We start from the raw sequence: 17308 nt of genomic DNA on the forward strand, positions 1-17308 counted from the left end.
CAGTGCAGTCAGACAGGTGCATAGACATGGGGTCATCAGCGTTTGTGGAGGGTGGTGGTAACAGTCTTAGGGTAATTGTTCATGAGTCCAACAGCAGAGGGGAAGAAACTGTTCTTATGGCGGGAGGTTCTGGTCTGTATGGACCGTAGCCTCCTGCCTGAGGGGAGAGGGTCAAAAAGTCTGTGCCCAGGGTGAGAGTGGTCGGCTGTGATCCGACCTGCACGCCCCAGTGTCCTGGAGGTGTACAGGTCCTGGAGAGATGGGAGGTTACAGCCAATCACCTTCTCAGCAGAGTGCACAACGCGCTGTAGTCTCTGTTTGTCCCTAGTGGTGGCTCCAGCGTACCACACAGTGATGGAGGAGGTGAGGATGGACTCAATGATGGCAGTATAGAACTGCACCATGGTCCTTGCTGGCAAGTTGAATTTCTTCAACTGCCGCAGGAAGTACATCCTCTGCTGGGCCTTTTTGACAACAGAGGTGATGGTGGGCTCCCACTTGAGGTCCTGGGTGATGGTAGTTCCCAGGAAGCGAAAAGAGTCCACTGTGGTGATGGGGGTGTCAGTCAGGATGATGGAGGGTAGAGGGGCTGTGTGCTTCCTATTCAATCATTCACAGTCATATTCCATAAATTAAATGTACTGTAAAATTAATGAACCTTTACCTATAATCAAACTTTGTAGTGATTTACAAATTATCTTCTGCTTCTTTGAAGTGAAAATGAATGTAAAAACTGGCTTTGTGGCTGAAACGTTCTTTAAAGAATAAGCCTTCAAGGAGCCAATGCTATATCAAGGACGTTCCTCAATGCATTTTTACAGGGCGATGATGTTGTGTGAGGAGCAAAGCCTACAAAATACCCAATCCATATCCCTAAGTGAATTAAAGAGCGGTCAAGGGGCTGCAAATGTATGCTGTCTTGCTGGATCTACATGCATATCAAAGATAATCCATAACAAGGGATACAAGGCTTTACATGTGACTTCAATGTTATGGGTATCTTAAGTGAGCTGAATTTTCAAACCCATGTTTGATTTAGTGTCTAATTAATTCCTAAAGTTCTTGTGTTTATTGCAGGGGAAGGGAGAGAGGATATGTGGTATGTGAGGAGAGGGGATCGTTCTTTGAAGTGGTGTTCTCCAAATCTCTAGAGGACAGCCAAGCCTGAGGCTGGACCCAGGCTGTGGAGAGAAGCAACAACCGCTTTTCCACTGTGGGGCCAAAACTGGGGCTTGCCATGACCATGTTTGCAGCACTGAACTGTCACTATTATCTGTTTATTTGTAACAATATATCCCATCATAAATACAGTGTCTTAAGGCACCAAAATGCCAAACAAAAAAATAAATAAATAAATAATGCGTTGACTGAGACAAAGCTAGAAGAAAAAAATTAAACCTTGCTGGCTCTTGTTGAGTCCTGCACTGGAATAACTGCTCTTAGCAACACTAAAAAACAAGATTCTGCAATTCTCTGCGGCATCACCCTCCCTGTGCCTAACTAGCTAATGAACTATCATTTATCTATCTTCATTCCACCCAAGGCCCAGTTGTCCTCTGCAGAGAGCTGCTACTTCTTGGCAGGTCTTGCTGAGGGGAATTCATGCCTGCTGGCTCTAAAGTAAAGTGTTGCCTTTTTCTGAAAGTCATTTTAAGGTGAAAAACAGAATTCAGGGATTCTACTTCTCAGCACCATTAACATTTGTGAACACAAAACAACTCAATTCCCAGGAAAGTCTGTAATGATCCTTCATGTCAGCAAAAAAAAAAAAAAAAAAGATTAACTTGAAAGAAAAAAAATTATAAGTTGTCTACATGCTAATGAGCTAACATCAGCTTAAAAAAAAAAAACCAGGAACAGGTGCTGTGTATCATCAGAAGAGACTAAACACAGGTGTAATTATTAAAAAAGTTTCAGCTAAGCCTGAGAAATAATTTTTAGTTATGAAATATGTTGTATAAGGAAGTCTGCTCATGAGGATGATCAGACTAATCACCACCATTTATTTGTTTTAAGCCACTGAATGGGGCATTGATTAAAAAAGATGGTTAAGAAGCAATTTTAATGTTCAGATAATGCTACAAAGAAAGAAAACATTAAATGCATAATTTGTAAAATTAGTTCTTCAGGGAGGCATTCATTTTTCTCCACCATTTGAAAGTGTAAATCTTGAATTGGACTCACTGCAGATATTCTGACTCATGATGAAATTATATTATGATAAATTATCATAATTAGGCATAGTGGCCATTTATTGCAATTTTCAGTTCCAATACACACTTTGAATTGTCATAGCAGGTAAAGCACAGTAGTTACTAATAACACTAACAATGTGTGCCTTGTATTCAAGATGAGTAAACCTTCAAAACATGAATTTAAGCCAGCATGCACATTACCAGGACCCTGAAAGTGTAGCTACAAGGAATACTAGAATATTTAGTATTAGGAAGGAATATTTAGAATACTTCACACAATATCCTAAAATTGTTTTTTTAAAAGAGATGGTGGATACAAGGGTGTGTTTAAGTATATGTACATGTAAATTATGTAAATCTGCTGGTGTGTTACCAGGGTTGCTAAACCAAATATATGTAGCAAAATGTAAATAAGGATTTACAGGGCACAAAGGCAGGGCATAAACAAGAAGTGATGATTATTAGTTACCAAATAGTGGAAAAGATGAGATTAAATAAGGTTATGCTTCTTCCTACTCCTTTTTGAACATTTTATTAGGATTATTGTTTTCCCTTTTATTGTTTTTGTTTAGTTCTTGCACTATTGTAATATGTTCAAAATATCTATCTAGCTATCTTAATAATTAGATTTTTAAATTCTTGTCTTTGTATATTTATTAATTTTCTTTTCTTTAATTTTCCAGCTTTAATTTTGTTAATACTTTAACATGATTTTTTTGTTGTTTTTTTTTAACTCCTACTGAGACATGTCAACATGTCTAGTGGAAAGGGGCTATGACAGAGGCCAAGTGTTTTGCATCTTTAAAGTTATGCTAAAGGGTTAAGGTTAACCTCCCTGGGTGTCTCATCATTGTACATTTTTGAGACACCCAGGGAGAGCAATTTTGTTTTTAGTAGAGTGAACACAAAATGACTACGTTTATTCTTTTCCTAAGATACTTTACATTTTCAGTGCTCTGGGCTTTATAATTGCAGGAAGGGAGTTTTATCTGGATCATACCATGATGACGACTCCAAAAGGAATCCTTTGAAATTGGTCATTTACCGAATTCAAATGGCATTTCAGTGCTTACAATGATCCTATCCTTACCTATTATCATTTATTAGTTTGTACAAATACATCATTTTCTAACTTTCGTCTTTCCTGTTCCTGACACACCTCCCCCTCTCTGCCAGTGGTTCGTTCCTCACTCCAGCTGATCGGCCCAGGATCCCCGTTGGCTCCGTCCGTTGCTGGCTTTGACGGCCCCAGCGTCTTAACGTCGACTTCAACTATTTTAATTTGACGGAGTTGGTTACCGATCGTGTCGTCAGATTGTCCATCTTATACTGAAACGCTGAAGAATTATCTGGCCAGAGCGTCGGTTGTATGCTTGTCAAAGCCAAGGGAATCTAAACGAAAATACGAGGCCCTCACTCCATCCACGGATTCACCTGCTACACCGACAGCTTGACAAGGGAGACAGACATGGGCGACACGGGGAGCGAGGGCAGCAAGCCTCCGAGTAACGTTAACGTTATACCCCCTCGCTGCCCCTGTGGATTCTGGGGGTAAGTAGAATAATTTGTCAAACGTCTCGCTTTCTAATGCTTTCTTTCTCTGCGAGCAGCTAGCAGAGTCAGTAGCCACTAGCATTAGCAGCTCAAACAGGGATGAGCCGCTTTTCTCCTTATTACCCCCTCCCCATTGTTTTGTAGCATTAGCTACTAGCTAACACCAGTTGGCCTCGGTAACCTTTTCCTGCAAAGGAAGAAAGCAGGGTAGGGAGTGTGGGCTAAGCCTTCCAGGTAATGCGACAGGTGTGACTGTGTTAATGAACTGGATAGTTAACGTGTTAAGTAAATGCATGAAACAGAGCTGTCAAAGTGAACGGCTGTTAAACCATATACTGGACTCTGGTAGAAAGAAGCGAGCAACTGGTACTTTAAACTGAATGCTGGAGTTGCACAGACTTGCGGCATTGTGCAATAATCTTGGATGTGTACAGTTTGAGTCTTGTGTTGGGGCATATGTTAACTTTGCAAAACAAGTGATATGAGCTCAAACTAGGTATTGTGAGTTTATTGTCATGAACTTTGCATAATTTTGTGGCTCATGCATGAATAGACAAAAAGACAAATAGACACGCATTATAAATTTATTGATGTTTGCTCTTGTTGGCAGAGTTGATTAACTTTACAAATGCTAGGTTTTACAAAGTGTCCCACATTGTTGTATTTTAATAAACAATGGATGCAACATGTTGGCCTTTTAGTGGACATATTTATAACTGGCGACATTTAGTATCACAATAATAAATGTAGTCAATTTTCAGCAAGTAAGAATCATAAATATGTGGCACTCTGTGAGACAAGTAAGGACCCCTCAGTTAGTATGCACAAAGTGAAATGAGCCTACTGGTATTCTAAAGTAACTGATTCCCTTTGTGTAGATATTTTTACAAAAATGACACCTAGCCTTTAGGTTAGCATGGAAGTGCTATACAACAACAAAGACATTGTAATGCCAGTCACCAGATCTCATCAGAGGACATGTTTTCTATGAGCGTATGCAAAATTCAAACAGTTTTTAAGATAAGATGAAACTTTAATGATCCCACGACGGGGAAATTTGCAAAAAATTTTTCTCACAAGGTGATTAAGATCTGCCTGATTATAGTTTACTAGGGTTCTAAATATCTGTGGCATTTGCGCCAACGTAATGGTATCCTACCATGATCTTATGGCTTTGGGAAAAGCCTTTAAATGAGTTAGTTACAGTACCAAATTTAAGCACAAGAGCACCATATTGTTTTTTATTTTGTTTTGTTTTTAATGCATGAAATGTCTTTCATATTTAAAATGGACCGATATAGCACTGAGGATTTGTCCCAGTTTTGCTGCTTTTTTGAGCAAATTCTGTTTCCACATCCATTTTAAATCAAATGTCACAGCTGTGGCATGCACTCTGATTATATTCACTGTGCTGTACTTACTGCTACATCAGTCTATCAGGGAAAAAAAAAAAATCTCTGTAGTAATTTGTGTCGGCTTTACATTTAGTTTACATTTACATTTAAATCACACTTTGTCTAGCATTTACACAATTGGGTCATTCCATCTCAGTTCATTAAATTAAGAACTTCCTACCTGACCCACAGATTTCCTTTAAAAAAAATCCCAGGGGGAAGATGCACACCTTAATGAGAAGTATGCAAAATTTCAAGTCCCTGCTGTCATTCATATACAAGGCTCTTAACATTCAGTCCAAATCAGGTGAATCAAGTTCTTGAAGAAATGTTTTTTTTTTTAAAAGCATGCTTTCATCCAGCTTCATTGTGATATTTCCCAGGTATGACACCATGTACCAAATCTAAATTAACTTTTTTTTCTTAGTAAGAGCAAGTTTCTTTTAATAATATATCAGAACTTTCTATTTGTTCTCTCTCATTTTCCCAGTATGAATTTTTTGAAATACTCATATCTTATATAAGGCAGTCAAAGATTATAATAAAATCTGTCTTTTAGGATAAAGGCCTAAATTTCACCCAGTGCCTTTCATTTATTAGGAGTTACAAAATTTGAGAGATTGTCCCACTACCATTATTAGTTACAGAACTACTACTGGTACAAAAAATGCATTTTAACATTTTTATTAAAGTATTTCAAAAACATATTTAAAAAAAAAAAATCAACAGTCATCTCAGCAATGATGCTCAGTAATTCAGCTCATATGAATTTTCTTTGGAGAAATAAGTATTACTATACCAACAGCATTTATTTCATTTGAATCATCATCATAATACAATACCTAAGCAAGTGAATGCACATGTTCTGTTACCTGGATAGCTGGCGTTATCAAAGTTAACAAAACATGTTCAACTTAAACATGTATTAGACATTAAAAGTCAATTGAATTCTTCCATGTAAGTGTCTTTTATGCCATCCTATGTATCTGCTACCAGTGGTTGTATGTGTTGTAATGGCACCAAGCACACATCCTTTCGTCTTGGCCAGAAATAATAGTTTGCTGGGTTGTGAGGATGCATAAATTGAATTAAAACATCTTGCTGCGCTTCAGAAACAATCATTCCTGCCATACGTAAATATATATTTCAAAAGTTCATTTTGGGAAAATGAGTGATAATACGATTGCAAATCTTTGATATAACAGAAATTTGCTCTTTCTAAAAAAATGATTTGGTACATGTCATGCCTGGGAAATATTACACCAAAGTTGAATAAAAATGTGTTTTTATTTTATTTATTTTTTTGGTATTCAAGTTTTAATATCTGTGAAACTATTCACCTGGTTTGGGCTGTTTTAAAGAATATTGTGTGCCTTGTATATGAGACGCTGTAAATGAAATATTGGTCCCCCACTTGCAGAATTGTGGTTTCTACAGGCTTCCAAATCTACTGTCAGAGAGTGGACAGCCAATATATATAATTATTTTTTTATTTCATTTTATGTTGAGAAAACTAATGATAGTAAAGACCTGAAATTACATAATGCCTATTAAGTAGTGTGGATTTCTTTCAGGCAAGTCTGAGATGGTCAGGTGGGAGGCATTTGATTGAACAGCGAATGATTCATCAGACTTTTTTGAGTACTATCTCCAGAGTCATAGCTGCCCGCCATGCCAATCTAAGAGCTCAGATGAGACAATGCGTTGTCTCGTTTCTTGCTCACTTGCTTACATTCACTCGTTTGGTCAGAGGGAGACAATATAAGTTGGATTTGTGTGGACTATGTTGGTTTTGTGTAACACTTAGTGGGAAGCTTTTAGTACACTTATGGTAACGTAACATGTTGTCATCAGCACTTCACCTGTTTCTGCCAGCTGCACATGTAGTCTGTGTGAGCAGGTGCAAGAAAGGGCAAATTTATTTTGTACTTATTATTTTATTAATAAATACTAATGCCTTAAATTTCTGTTCTTGGGTGTATTTTGGACTTGGGCTGTGAGAAACATAATTTTGTCCCAATGTGTTTTAATATGGTCGGAATGACAAAGCAAACTATTTATTGGTCACATTTAATTTAGCAAATTTAGGAAAGCAGTGTTTAAGTTGAACCTAATGCTGTCTTGCACATAAAGAATAGTTCCCAGTCTCCTCCTCACAGTGAGGAAAACAGTCTTATTGGATAAATATTTGATATTGACACATAACTAGAGTCAAAGGTATTGGAGCAGTGTATTCTTGAAATAATCAGCCTGGTGGGTCTGTTTTTGGTAAATCCAGTGGCTTTAAAAATGTGAAATGAAGAAAATGTGATTCAGATTTGCCAGGAATCAGTCACTAATGTGCAGCATAGTGTTGCTGGCAATGACCTTAGTTGTAGTTACCTAAATGTTTTGTTTGAAGTGTATGGCAAAATTATTGTAGCACCAACCTCTTTTAAAGATTTCATATTAGCACAAAAGATGTATAACGCTGAAAATAATGAGTATCGCTGTTGACAAGGCTATAGAAAATTACTGGATTAGTCAGGTAATTGCTTAGTCAATTAGTTTATTAATTTGTTCTATATTGCTATCCACAACGCAGCATTTTAGATCAATAGATGCACTGAATGTATACCTGGCAGTAGTTTGGCTTTTCTTTCTGCAAATGACACAAAGCAGAAAACATGTTGTTCCACACTATAATGGGATGTTAAAAAATACAGCAATGATATACCAAACCTCGTAGTTTATCATCAAAAGTAACTTCCTATTTAACTTTCTTCCATTTGTGAGAGAGGCCCCCTGATCTGCTTATTCGTTTATGTTCCAGGTGACTGCTCAGCTGTGTAAGTTGTAGGGGTAATGCTAAGTTGCCTTTTATGAAATGACAATAATCTATTTTTTAGAAACCGTTCAGGTCAGTGTTCTCTCCAGGCATTTTTCTATGTATGTAAGAGGATGTAAAAAAGAAAAAGCATAATTATGGAAATTAGCATTGAACAAAAAAATTAAAAATCCTTTAGGCAGCCTAAGAGCTATTCTTTCCAAGGTATGACCTTCAATTTTAGAGTATTTATGAATACTTTTTAATCCAAAATTGGCTGTTTGTTTGATATTGTGCTGCTGTTACAATTTCTATTGAGGAATGCAACAGCAAAGAAAATTACAGTAGGTATTTCTAGTGCACATGTAGAACTGCAGGGTATCTCTTCTTCCCCTGTAACATAAAACCGAGTTTAGCCCTTCTGTAGCACTGTTTTACTCCCAGTAACACCAAATATACCATCATTTTATAAGTAATTGAGCCACACACACTGGTGACAGTATGTCTTTGATTGCTTTCTATTACCTGAGTTCTAGTTGTATTCATTTTACTTGTCATTTACCTGCTCTTGTCAGGGGCATTTATTAAAGCTTAATTCCTTCAAAATATTTATCACCCTTCCAATAGTTCACTCCTTTGTGTCACTCAGACTGAATCACCGAGGCGACAGAGCCCATCTTACTGTCTGTTCCAATCAGATATTCTCATTAGTAACAGCAGTGGGCCAACTATGAAATAGACATGTTGTGTGCGCTGTGTTGAGGCTTCACTCAGTTTAACAGCCGTGGAACTGCCCCCCACCCCCCACGTAGTTTTTCTTACCCTTCCTCATCCCTTTTAATTTCCTTAATGAATCTGTGGTTTGATTACCTCTGATTTGTAAGGTTGATAACAGGATATGACTTGATGTTTACCCAGCATTGGCTTCCTCCCTGCCTGTGTGTCATGAGGTTTCTCCTCTGTCCTAACTTCTTGCGTCCTCCTTTCCCTTTTATACCTGAGACTACACACCAGGAGACTGACAGAAAGCCCTCAGGTTGACTGCAGCTGACCCCACATTTAAAAATGAGGACAAAGGTGTGCAATGGAGCGCCCAAAATAAATAGAATGTGACTGATAGCAGCGACCGTCACGCTCAGTGCACAGACAGTAAGGACGAAGGCTGGAGAGGAAATGAGAGGAGCCTTTCTCAGAGCAAAGCTAGAGCCATCTGTTGTGAAAGAGCTGTGCCACTGAAATCAGCAAGGCTCCATAACAATGGCTAACTTATATCAAAGGTCTTTATCTGCCATCGGGAAGGAAAAGTATGTTCAGGAAAGTGTAACTACCATACTGATACTTTAACTCTTACTATTGACCACTAGCTGTGACCAGATGATGAATCAATTAACTGTTACAAATAACTATATGATGGGGAGTGGAGGGAGTTGCATAACAATCAGAGAGACAAGTTGACTTTTATTCAGCTCATTTTGAGGCAATGTTAGGAAGTTTGTGATCATAGTGAGACAGAAAGAATCCAAAACATAGTTTCAAAAGAGTTTTAAATGAACACACAGATCACTAACCAACAGTTTCAGACTTATACTTACAGTACAGTCAGCATGTGGGACAGGTTTGCTCTTTTTCGAGTGTTGAAAACTGGATAGTTGTCGATAACCGGAAGGTGTGTTTGACATACAGGTATTGCATTAAAAAAAAAAAACATACGGTTTTGGATTCTGAATTGGAATTTTTATTTTTTATAAATGTACCTCAGCAACATAATGGAAAGATTCAACAAATTTCATCTGTTTATTTTAGCCCATTGTCTCCTCTGTTAGGCCTTGATAGGCTCACCCTGAAGTGTGGCTGCTTTGGTTCCGGTGAATAATTTATAACTAGAGCTCATGTCCTGCTTATCTTAAAGTTTATCCTGTCATTCTGTTGCTTTTTTTCTTTAACTCTAAGACTGCTTTATTAACACAATTGCGTTCCCTCTTTTCCTCAGGTCAAGCAAAACTATGAATCTCTGCTCAAAATGTTTTGCGGGTAAGTTACTGTTCTGTTTGTTTGGTTGACTGATTGTGGTGTCTTAAAACCTCCACATGGATGCACAGAAAATTTTCCACATGCCCATTTTTTTTTTTTTTCCATAGACACTCAGAAGAAACAGCCGAACGATGACTGTGCTCCAAAGGCCTCTTCAAGCTCCAGCAGCAGTCAAGCAGACATCTTCTGTAACGAAACAAACAGCAGCATTAGTCAGTCCCTGATATCAGAGGGCCCTTTGCCCGGAGAGATAGGAGTGACATCTGTACCTGTTCAGGACGGTAAAACAGGAAGTTTTTTTTCCTGTGGACCTATAAAATGTAGAACTTAAAGGCTTAGTAATGTTATCTGTGTGATTTGTAATGCCTGCCTTACACATGGAAATAATGTACTGACTAATAGACTTCAAATTTAAAAATGTGTCAGTGTACACCGTTTATGAAATTGAATTGTCAAAACTAGAGCTTTTAGATGAGGGCATTTTTCTGTAGAAGACTGTTATTAGTTTCTATCAGCTGAAGCAGCAGCTGCAGTACTCCTATCCTGGCTATATTTGTCCTCATGGCACCGATAGAATGATAAGAAAGGGCATCTATTCAGAAGTGAAGGTTTTAAGAGGACACCTACAATTGCCAGGGCATCAGTCATTGCTATACAGTGACAAGGTTATTTGTGGAGGCCAATTCATAACAGGAAAATAAAGTGGTTACCAAATGGATGTGCAGTAATGGTAGAAAAAAAATCCACACTAATCTGGTTCTCCTTTACCATAGGGCATACTTTAATAATATACCAAAACGCATATCTGTGTACATATAATATTGCAGATTTTTAGATTTAATGTAGCTCTTGGAACTGGCTATTAATAGTTTCATAAACTGACCAAACTTTGATTTATTTATCTGCCACCAACCAGTCATACTTGTCTGACCAGTGACTAAATGAGTTTTCATTTAATGCATGAAACTGATGCTAAAATATTTGGCTCCGTGGCAGAAAAATCAATTAGATGTAATCAGGAATAATATTGCTAAGCGTGAGTAAATAATACCACCTTACTAGCAACGAAAGTGTTTAATGCCACCATTCTAGGAAAAGTAAAGATATTTGACTCAGATGCATTTCTAGTGTTACACACTTTTCACCAACTTTTTAAAAACAATATCAAGAACAGGTGGATCGTATAACACATATTTGGTACAACTCTTATCTTTTTACCACCCACAGCCACCCTGCCTCTTGCCTGGCTTCAGTCTGCACACATGCACACTGCAGTCTTTACTTCACAGATACCTATCATAGTTGCTGCAGGGGAAAAAAAAAAATCATTGTATAATAAAGGATTTCACATGCCTCAGTCACGGTCTTTTCATCCTGCCTCCATATTGAAGATGGTACCCGAATATCTGGGCAACCACCAGCAGATTCTTTGACAGCTTTTGTCCTCAGCCTCTTAGGATTTTAAACTCTGGGATGTATAGCATCCCCTACTATATGACCTGGTCTGTCAAAGTATTGCAGTTTTGACAGACCAAACTTTTTTTTTTTTTTTTTTTTTTTTTTTTTTACATGGCTGAACAGCTTAAATATTAGGCTTCTGCATTGTATTTTATTTATTTATTTTTATTTTTTTGGTAGCGTGTGAGATGATGATGTGCATGCTTTTGTATGTGTGGGTGCATACATTTTAAAGCTATTTATACAATTTGCAAATGGTTTTGCTAACTGTAGATTATTTATTGTTGAATAATTTATTTTTCTGTTGAGAATCACATTAAAGGAAGCAACTAATATCCTTTTGCTCCCTCCTTTCTTCTTTTACCCTCTTTCCCTCCCTTTCTTTTACGACATGTCTGTCTAAGGAGTATCCAGCAAAGACACAGTCTTGGCTTCATTCTCTACTCCAACAAAACGTGCATTTGAGTCAGGTATGCCTCAGCTTTACCACAGCAATATTCATTGTTGTATTTTGCACTGTGTTCTTGTCATGTGGATTTAGAAAGCTCAGATTGGAGGACCTGTTAGCATTAACACCATTGAACTGATCCAACATGGCTGGGTTAATTATTCTTTGAGGGCAAGCAGCAGGCAGCAGGATATTGGTGATGCAACAGAATGTGCCAAGGCAAATGTAAAGCCAATCATGCCGTTACTAGAGTGAATGAAGACCATGAATATACAGTATATGCTCATGTAAGTACGCAGAATGATGACATGCGGTATGGAGATTTAAAATGGCAAAAGTCACAGAAAATAAATTTGTAGCTTCATGGTTAGCAGCATCTTAATTGAATTCTATAGATTTAAAACATAGATTTTAATTAATGAAGAGGAAACACGTCACAGTGGCACACCACATGTTCACCTGTGAAGGACGTGCCATTATCATTAGCACTAATGGGAATCTACTGAATGAGGTCTATAAAACACTGCAAACTGTGTCCTAGTGTGGATTTGCCTTTACTATGCTTTCACCCTTAGGTGGCACAACCTGCTACACTCAAATGCGTGCACACTCACACATGACACGACTACTAGAGAGTAGGCAAGGCTCAGCAAAGGTGTGTGAACATGTTGATTCCTTGTCTAATAAAGCAGGATCATGTGAGTACCATGCTGTAACACACATGGCCACACAGCATCATTTAAACCTTTTGCTGTTGGTTGAGTTGACATTTTTTATAGTCTCTAAATATGGGCCATGTGTATTTTATTTTAGAGCCTGGATATGCTTTGACTTTAACTTTTATACAGTTGTTTACTCTTGAATTAAAGCTACAATAATTCATTCAACCGCTCATCAGTTTACAGTACAAATGCCTTTCCTTCAAATATTTTTTTCCTGTAACTCAGTAGTTGTTCACCCACATTTAAATTTGACATTACAGCTTGCTAAATTGGCTGCCGAGATCTTCTAGGATAACAAAAAGCAGGCAAGAATGAAGCTCTTCTTTTTCACAACATGCAATTGCACATACGCAGACACACATACACACAAAGAGATCGATGGAGCAGACTAGGAGGGGATCTGACTGTTCAGCTTGGCCTAGTTCTCAGAGATTTATTGAGCGCTGATCTGCATTTCGGCCAGGCCAGTGAAAAAGTCTGCAGGATTGATGAGAAAAGCTGAGTTGAAATTCCAGTCAACCAGTGAAACCTTGCTACATACTCCTTCTGTCTCAGGTGCTGGGCTGCATGTAATGTAATGCAGGAGAACTATTAATCTCTCTTTTTTTTTTTTTTTTTAAATTTAACACAAGGAAGAGTTTTGTTCCAGTGTGCCATCATCTGTGCTCTCCCAGTTGCAGACGGGACTAAATCTGAGAATGTTGTGTTGGAGGTCCAAAGATTCTCTTAAGTTCTTGTCAAAGCTGCAGAGGAATGCTTTTTGGATTATTTGTTACATGGGGTAATAATAAAAAGTAAAGAACGATTTTTGTCTTCAGGTGTATTGTCAAATTTATTATTTCAAACCATTTTTAGATTCATTATTCTTTTGTGTGTTTTTCTATCTGCAGCAGAAAACACATCAATTTTTAGTTGCTATAGTGCAACTCGTCTAATTTTTATCGACTGAAGTTTTGTTTATTAGTAATGTAATCACTGACTAGACTGATTAACTCCATAGAAGCATAATAAAGATTCAAAATACTCTTAAGCTATTAAGATGTTGCTATTCATTTTGCTGGAAGTCAATTTAATGTAGCTCCAGACTTTCAGTTCTTCAGTACATTAACAGCGTCGTTAAGAACTAATTTTCTCAGATATGTAAAATTTAAAATGATAAACATTTATTTGTATAGCACTTTTAAAAACATGGTCACAGAGTAAAATATAAAATAATAAAAATGTGAAGCTGTGAAAGTAGGTTTTAAAGAGTGATTTAAAAGTAGAGACTAAGTTTGTTAACTTCAATTCCACAGCTGCAGGGTTCTAACAGGAAATGCCTGATTTATAAAAAAATTGTAGCTTAATGTTTTTCTTTTTTTCTGTTTTAAGCCTCAGAGTCAGAAAGCGATGTTTCACCTGAAAAGCGAGCAAGAGTGGGTGAGATCCCAGAGGGTGAGGAGTCTTCATCATCATCTTTGTCTGCATCATCATCATCGTCGTCATTCTCGTCTCGCAGTGGCTCTAAACAGCGGAGCCGTAAGCGTTGCCATCGCTGCCAAACCAAACTGGAGCTGGTACAGCAAGAGCTGGGTTCCTGTCGCTGTGGTACGATAACACATCTTCATATGTACTCTATTAACATCTGCATCATATGAACTGGCCCATTTACACACGAAAGCATATGTATTAAGTACATACATAATACTGATAGGCATTATAAAGACCTCACCTGTGCGCATGTGTGAGGTAATAAAGTGGCCTGACATATACATAAATACACTTTGGTTAACTTTATTTTTGTGAATGTGCAGAGAAATGCTTCTATTACCTGGACAAGTCTTTGTGTGTTGACAGAAATATAGATGACTGCTTTTGCATGCCTTGGGGTACCATTACAGAAAGCCTAAATGTTTCAGATTGCACATAAAACATAAGCCAATTACCACAAACGCTAATGTAGTTCAAACCAATACTTGGCTTGCTAATCAACTTGTTTGCATACAAATTAAAGTACTTGAAAAGTCAGAGCTCTTCACTGCTTAAAGACCAATCTGCTTAAACCAATGCAATAATTTCTAAATTGGAAAACGACTTTCCTTTTTTTTCCACCAGGCACTGCTTAATACACGGGCCATCCATCCTTAATAGTCCAGTGCTTACTCTGAAAACATGCTTTTTACAGACTGAAAGGGAAATAGTGGCAATTATAGTGATTTCTGACTATTGCAGTAATTGCAGATTACTTTGCTAATGGTTCTGCAGAATGTTCCACAGTGTAAGCCAAGAAGGTCTGATAATGAGTTGAAAGGATGAATGCTTTTCAGATTGTATTGGGGGTGAAAAGATAGCTCGAGCAGTGAATCTGATCCAATGTTGTCACTCTCAGTAGTTTTCTGCTGTAACACAGTTACTCTTTCTCGGACTAGGTGTTAGTATAACACAGAGTGAAGGCACTGGAATTGAGCAGCTAATTAAATCATATCTTTTGATGTGGAGACCTAACAGAAGAAGGAACTAAACCATTTCCTTTGAACTTAATAAGAATGGTTCTACATATTTTCAAAGATCACGACTGTACCTTTCCCATAATTGGTAACATGAAATCTCTCTAATATATGCGTGTGGCTAAAATTTCAAATTCTTCCAAAATCATAAGGATAACCAGGTATGGATGAGATCAGGTAGGGCTACAAGCTAAAATTTGATTTCTTGTTGGCCTTCTGACCTTTTACTAAAATGTGACAGTGGTTTAAGTAATTAATAATTTGGTCAAACAGCACAGTTTAATCACACTGTGGCTGCAGTCTGTCTGCCCTTGCTAGCCTGCTGCATGTTGTGAAGCAGTGGGGATGATGAAAAAACACTTTGTAAATAATTAGCCTATTAATTAATGTCAGCAGTACAATAACTGGTGACTCAGTTGCTGCCAATTAGATTTAGAGGTTATATTAGGACCAGGAGCCCAATGCCGAGATATAGATGTTATCCAGAGTTAGGACCCCTGAGGTGAAGGTCTTCCTCCTCTACATTTCTAACCAAGGGTGGCATGCTGCAGGTGCAAGAGACAGGTGGGGCTTTGGTAACGAGACGGATCACTAAGCCAGTGTAGCCGGGTCTGTTTTTGGTGTACAGAAGCAGGGATTGACAGGTCCAGACATGGAAGATGTTATTATAGCCGCAGTCTGACATTTTCCAGGCATATAACTGGATATGTTTAAAAGTTTCCTTTACAGTATGTGTGCGCACATCAGCACTTTCTCATCCTTTATTAATTTTTGCCTCTACGTAAAATAAATATTTTAGATAGATTGGATTTTATGCAGTAAAATCTTTGAAACTTACAGTATACACACAGATTGTATTTTGTGAGGCAGAAAAACACATTCTCAAATCACGACATTTCTTCCTAGCTCATTAATTTTTCCAAAGAACTGAGTTCACCATTTTGTTAGAAAATACCAGCAGCGAGCTGGGCAAAAAATTTTTGATTTGTGGTTTCTAATGGGGGGAATGTTCTGTCCAATGTGACACAACTTTCCTCCCTTCTAATCCATTCATGTGTGCTGTAATTGTATAGGCTTTAATTGCTTAGAAACCAGATGTTAAACTGGGCCTTTAATCACCACTTATTAAACGCCAGCAGTGTTATTACGTGTATTAATGAATGAATTTAAGACGATGAAAGCTAACGAGCTTCCCTGAGCCTAACGAGCCTCCAACATTGGCAGGGCCTTTTGTTGAAAGTGCTATAGTAGTTAGAGGGAGAGATGAGTGTTGTGTACTGAATGAAGTCAAAAGAGGAAGCTCACAAGTAGAATGTCTTCTTCAACACAAAGGCACTGGAGCAAGCAGTACATGTTATCTGCCCTAGGCCGTTTAAAAGGTATGTCAATTGACATGTTTACCAAAACTCCATGTTTTTTTTTTTGGCATCTAAAAGTAGTGCTGCTCATATCTTTATCTTTTTTTTTTTTCTAGTTAAATTCCTCTGGCGTGCTTTATGTATCTTTTTCTTTAGTTCACGTGTTAACTGTAGTGGGTACAATTACAGCTGTGATATTTGTGCATTTACTAAAGGCAGCAAATTAATCTATTCTTGTCTCTTATGCCCACAACCCCAAACCCACCCTTCAGGTTATGTCTTCTGTATGCTCCATCGGCTTCCAGAGCAGCACGAGTGTCTGTTTGATCACATGGGTCGTGGACGTCAGGAGGCCGTCCTCAAAATGGTTAAGCTCGACCGCAAGGTGGGCCGCTCATGCCAGCGCATCGGGGAAGAGTGCTCTTGAATAACCGTTCCCTCAGAAGAGTCTTTAACAGGGATATTATTTTCTTCTTGTAATTTTTTTTTTTTCCTCAAGATTTTTGATTTATTTTTGGTGGGAGCGGGGATACAAACCTCCACCTTTTTTCTTTTGAACATATGCTTGCTCTTTTTGAATTCCACTGTCACCTATATCTTGGTTGTTTTCTGCTTTTGTTGGCTTGATTATATCCTTGCTGCTTTTGGGAAAGAAAGAAACAAACCAAGGAGAGACAAAACAATAAAGAGCAAAGGAAATATACCATTTATTCCCTTTTTTTTTTTTTTTTTTGCAAACTCTTGACTTCATGAAAATGAATGAAGTCAGATGAAATGAATAAGACAAGAAATGCAATGCTTTATACAAATGTTTTTCTTGGAAGCCAGACTTTACTCTTTACCTCAGAAAAGGAAA

General features: G+C 37.8%; 1 protein-coding gene across 1 annotated transcript; it reads left to right on the forward strand.

The window, feature by feature from the left end:
* The first annotated feature begins 3384 nt into the window (after positions 1-3384).
* Positions 3385-17231, forward strand: LOC115774818 (AN1-type zinc finger protein 3-like). The gene is made up of 6 exons (XM_030722241.1): positions 3385-3746; positions 9940-9980; positions 10088-10261; positions 11843-11908; positions 13980-14195; positions 16725-17231. The coding sequence occupies exons 1-6, from the start codon at positions 3664-3666 to the stop codon at positions 16877-16879; spliced, it is 735 nt and encodes a 244-aa protein (XP_030578101.1). The 5' UTR covers positions 3385-3663; the 3' UTR covers positions 16880-17231.
* Positions 17232-17308: the final 77 nt, after the last annotated feature.

The sequence above is a fragment of the Archocentrus centrarchus genome, chromosome 3 (genome assembly GCF_007364275.1).
Source record: "Archocentrus centrarchus isolate MPI-CPG fArcCen1 chromosome 3, fArcCen1, whole genome shotgun sequence".
NCBI lineage: Eukaryota > Metazoa > Chordata > Actinopteri > Cichliformes > Cichlidae > Archocentrus > Archocentrus centrarchus.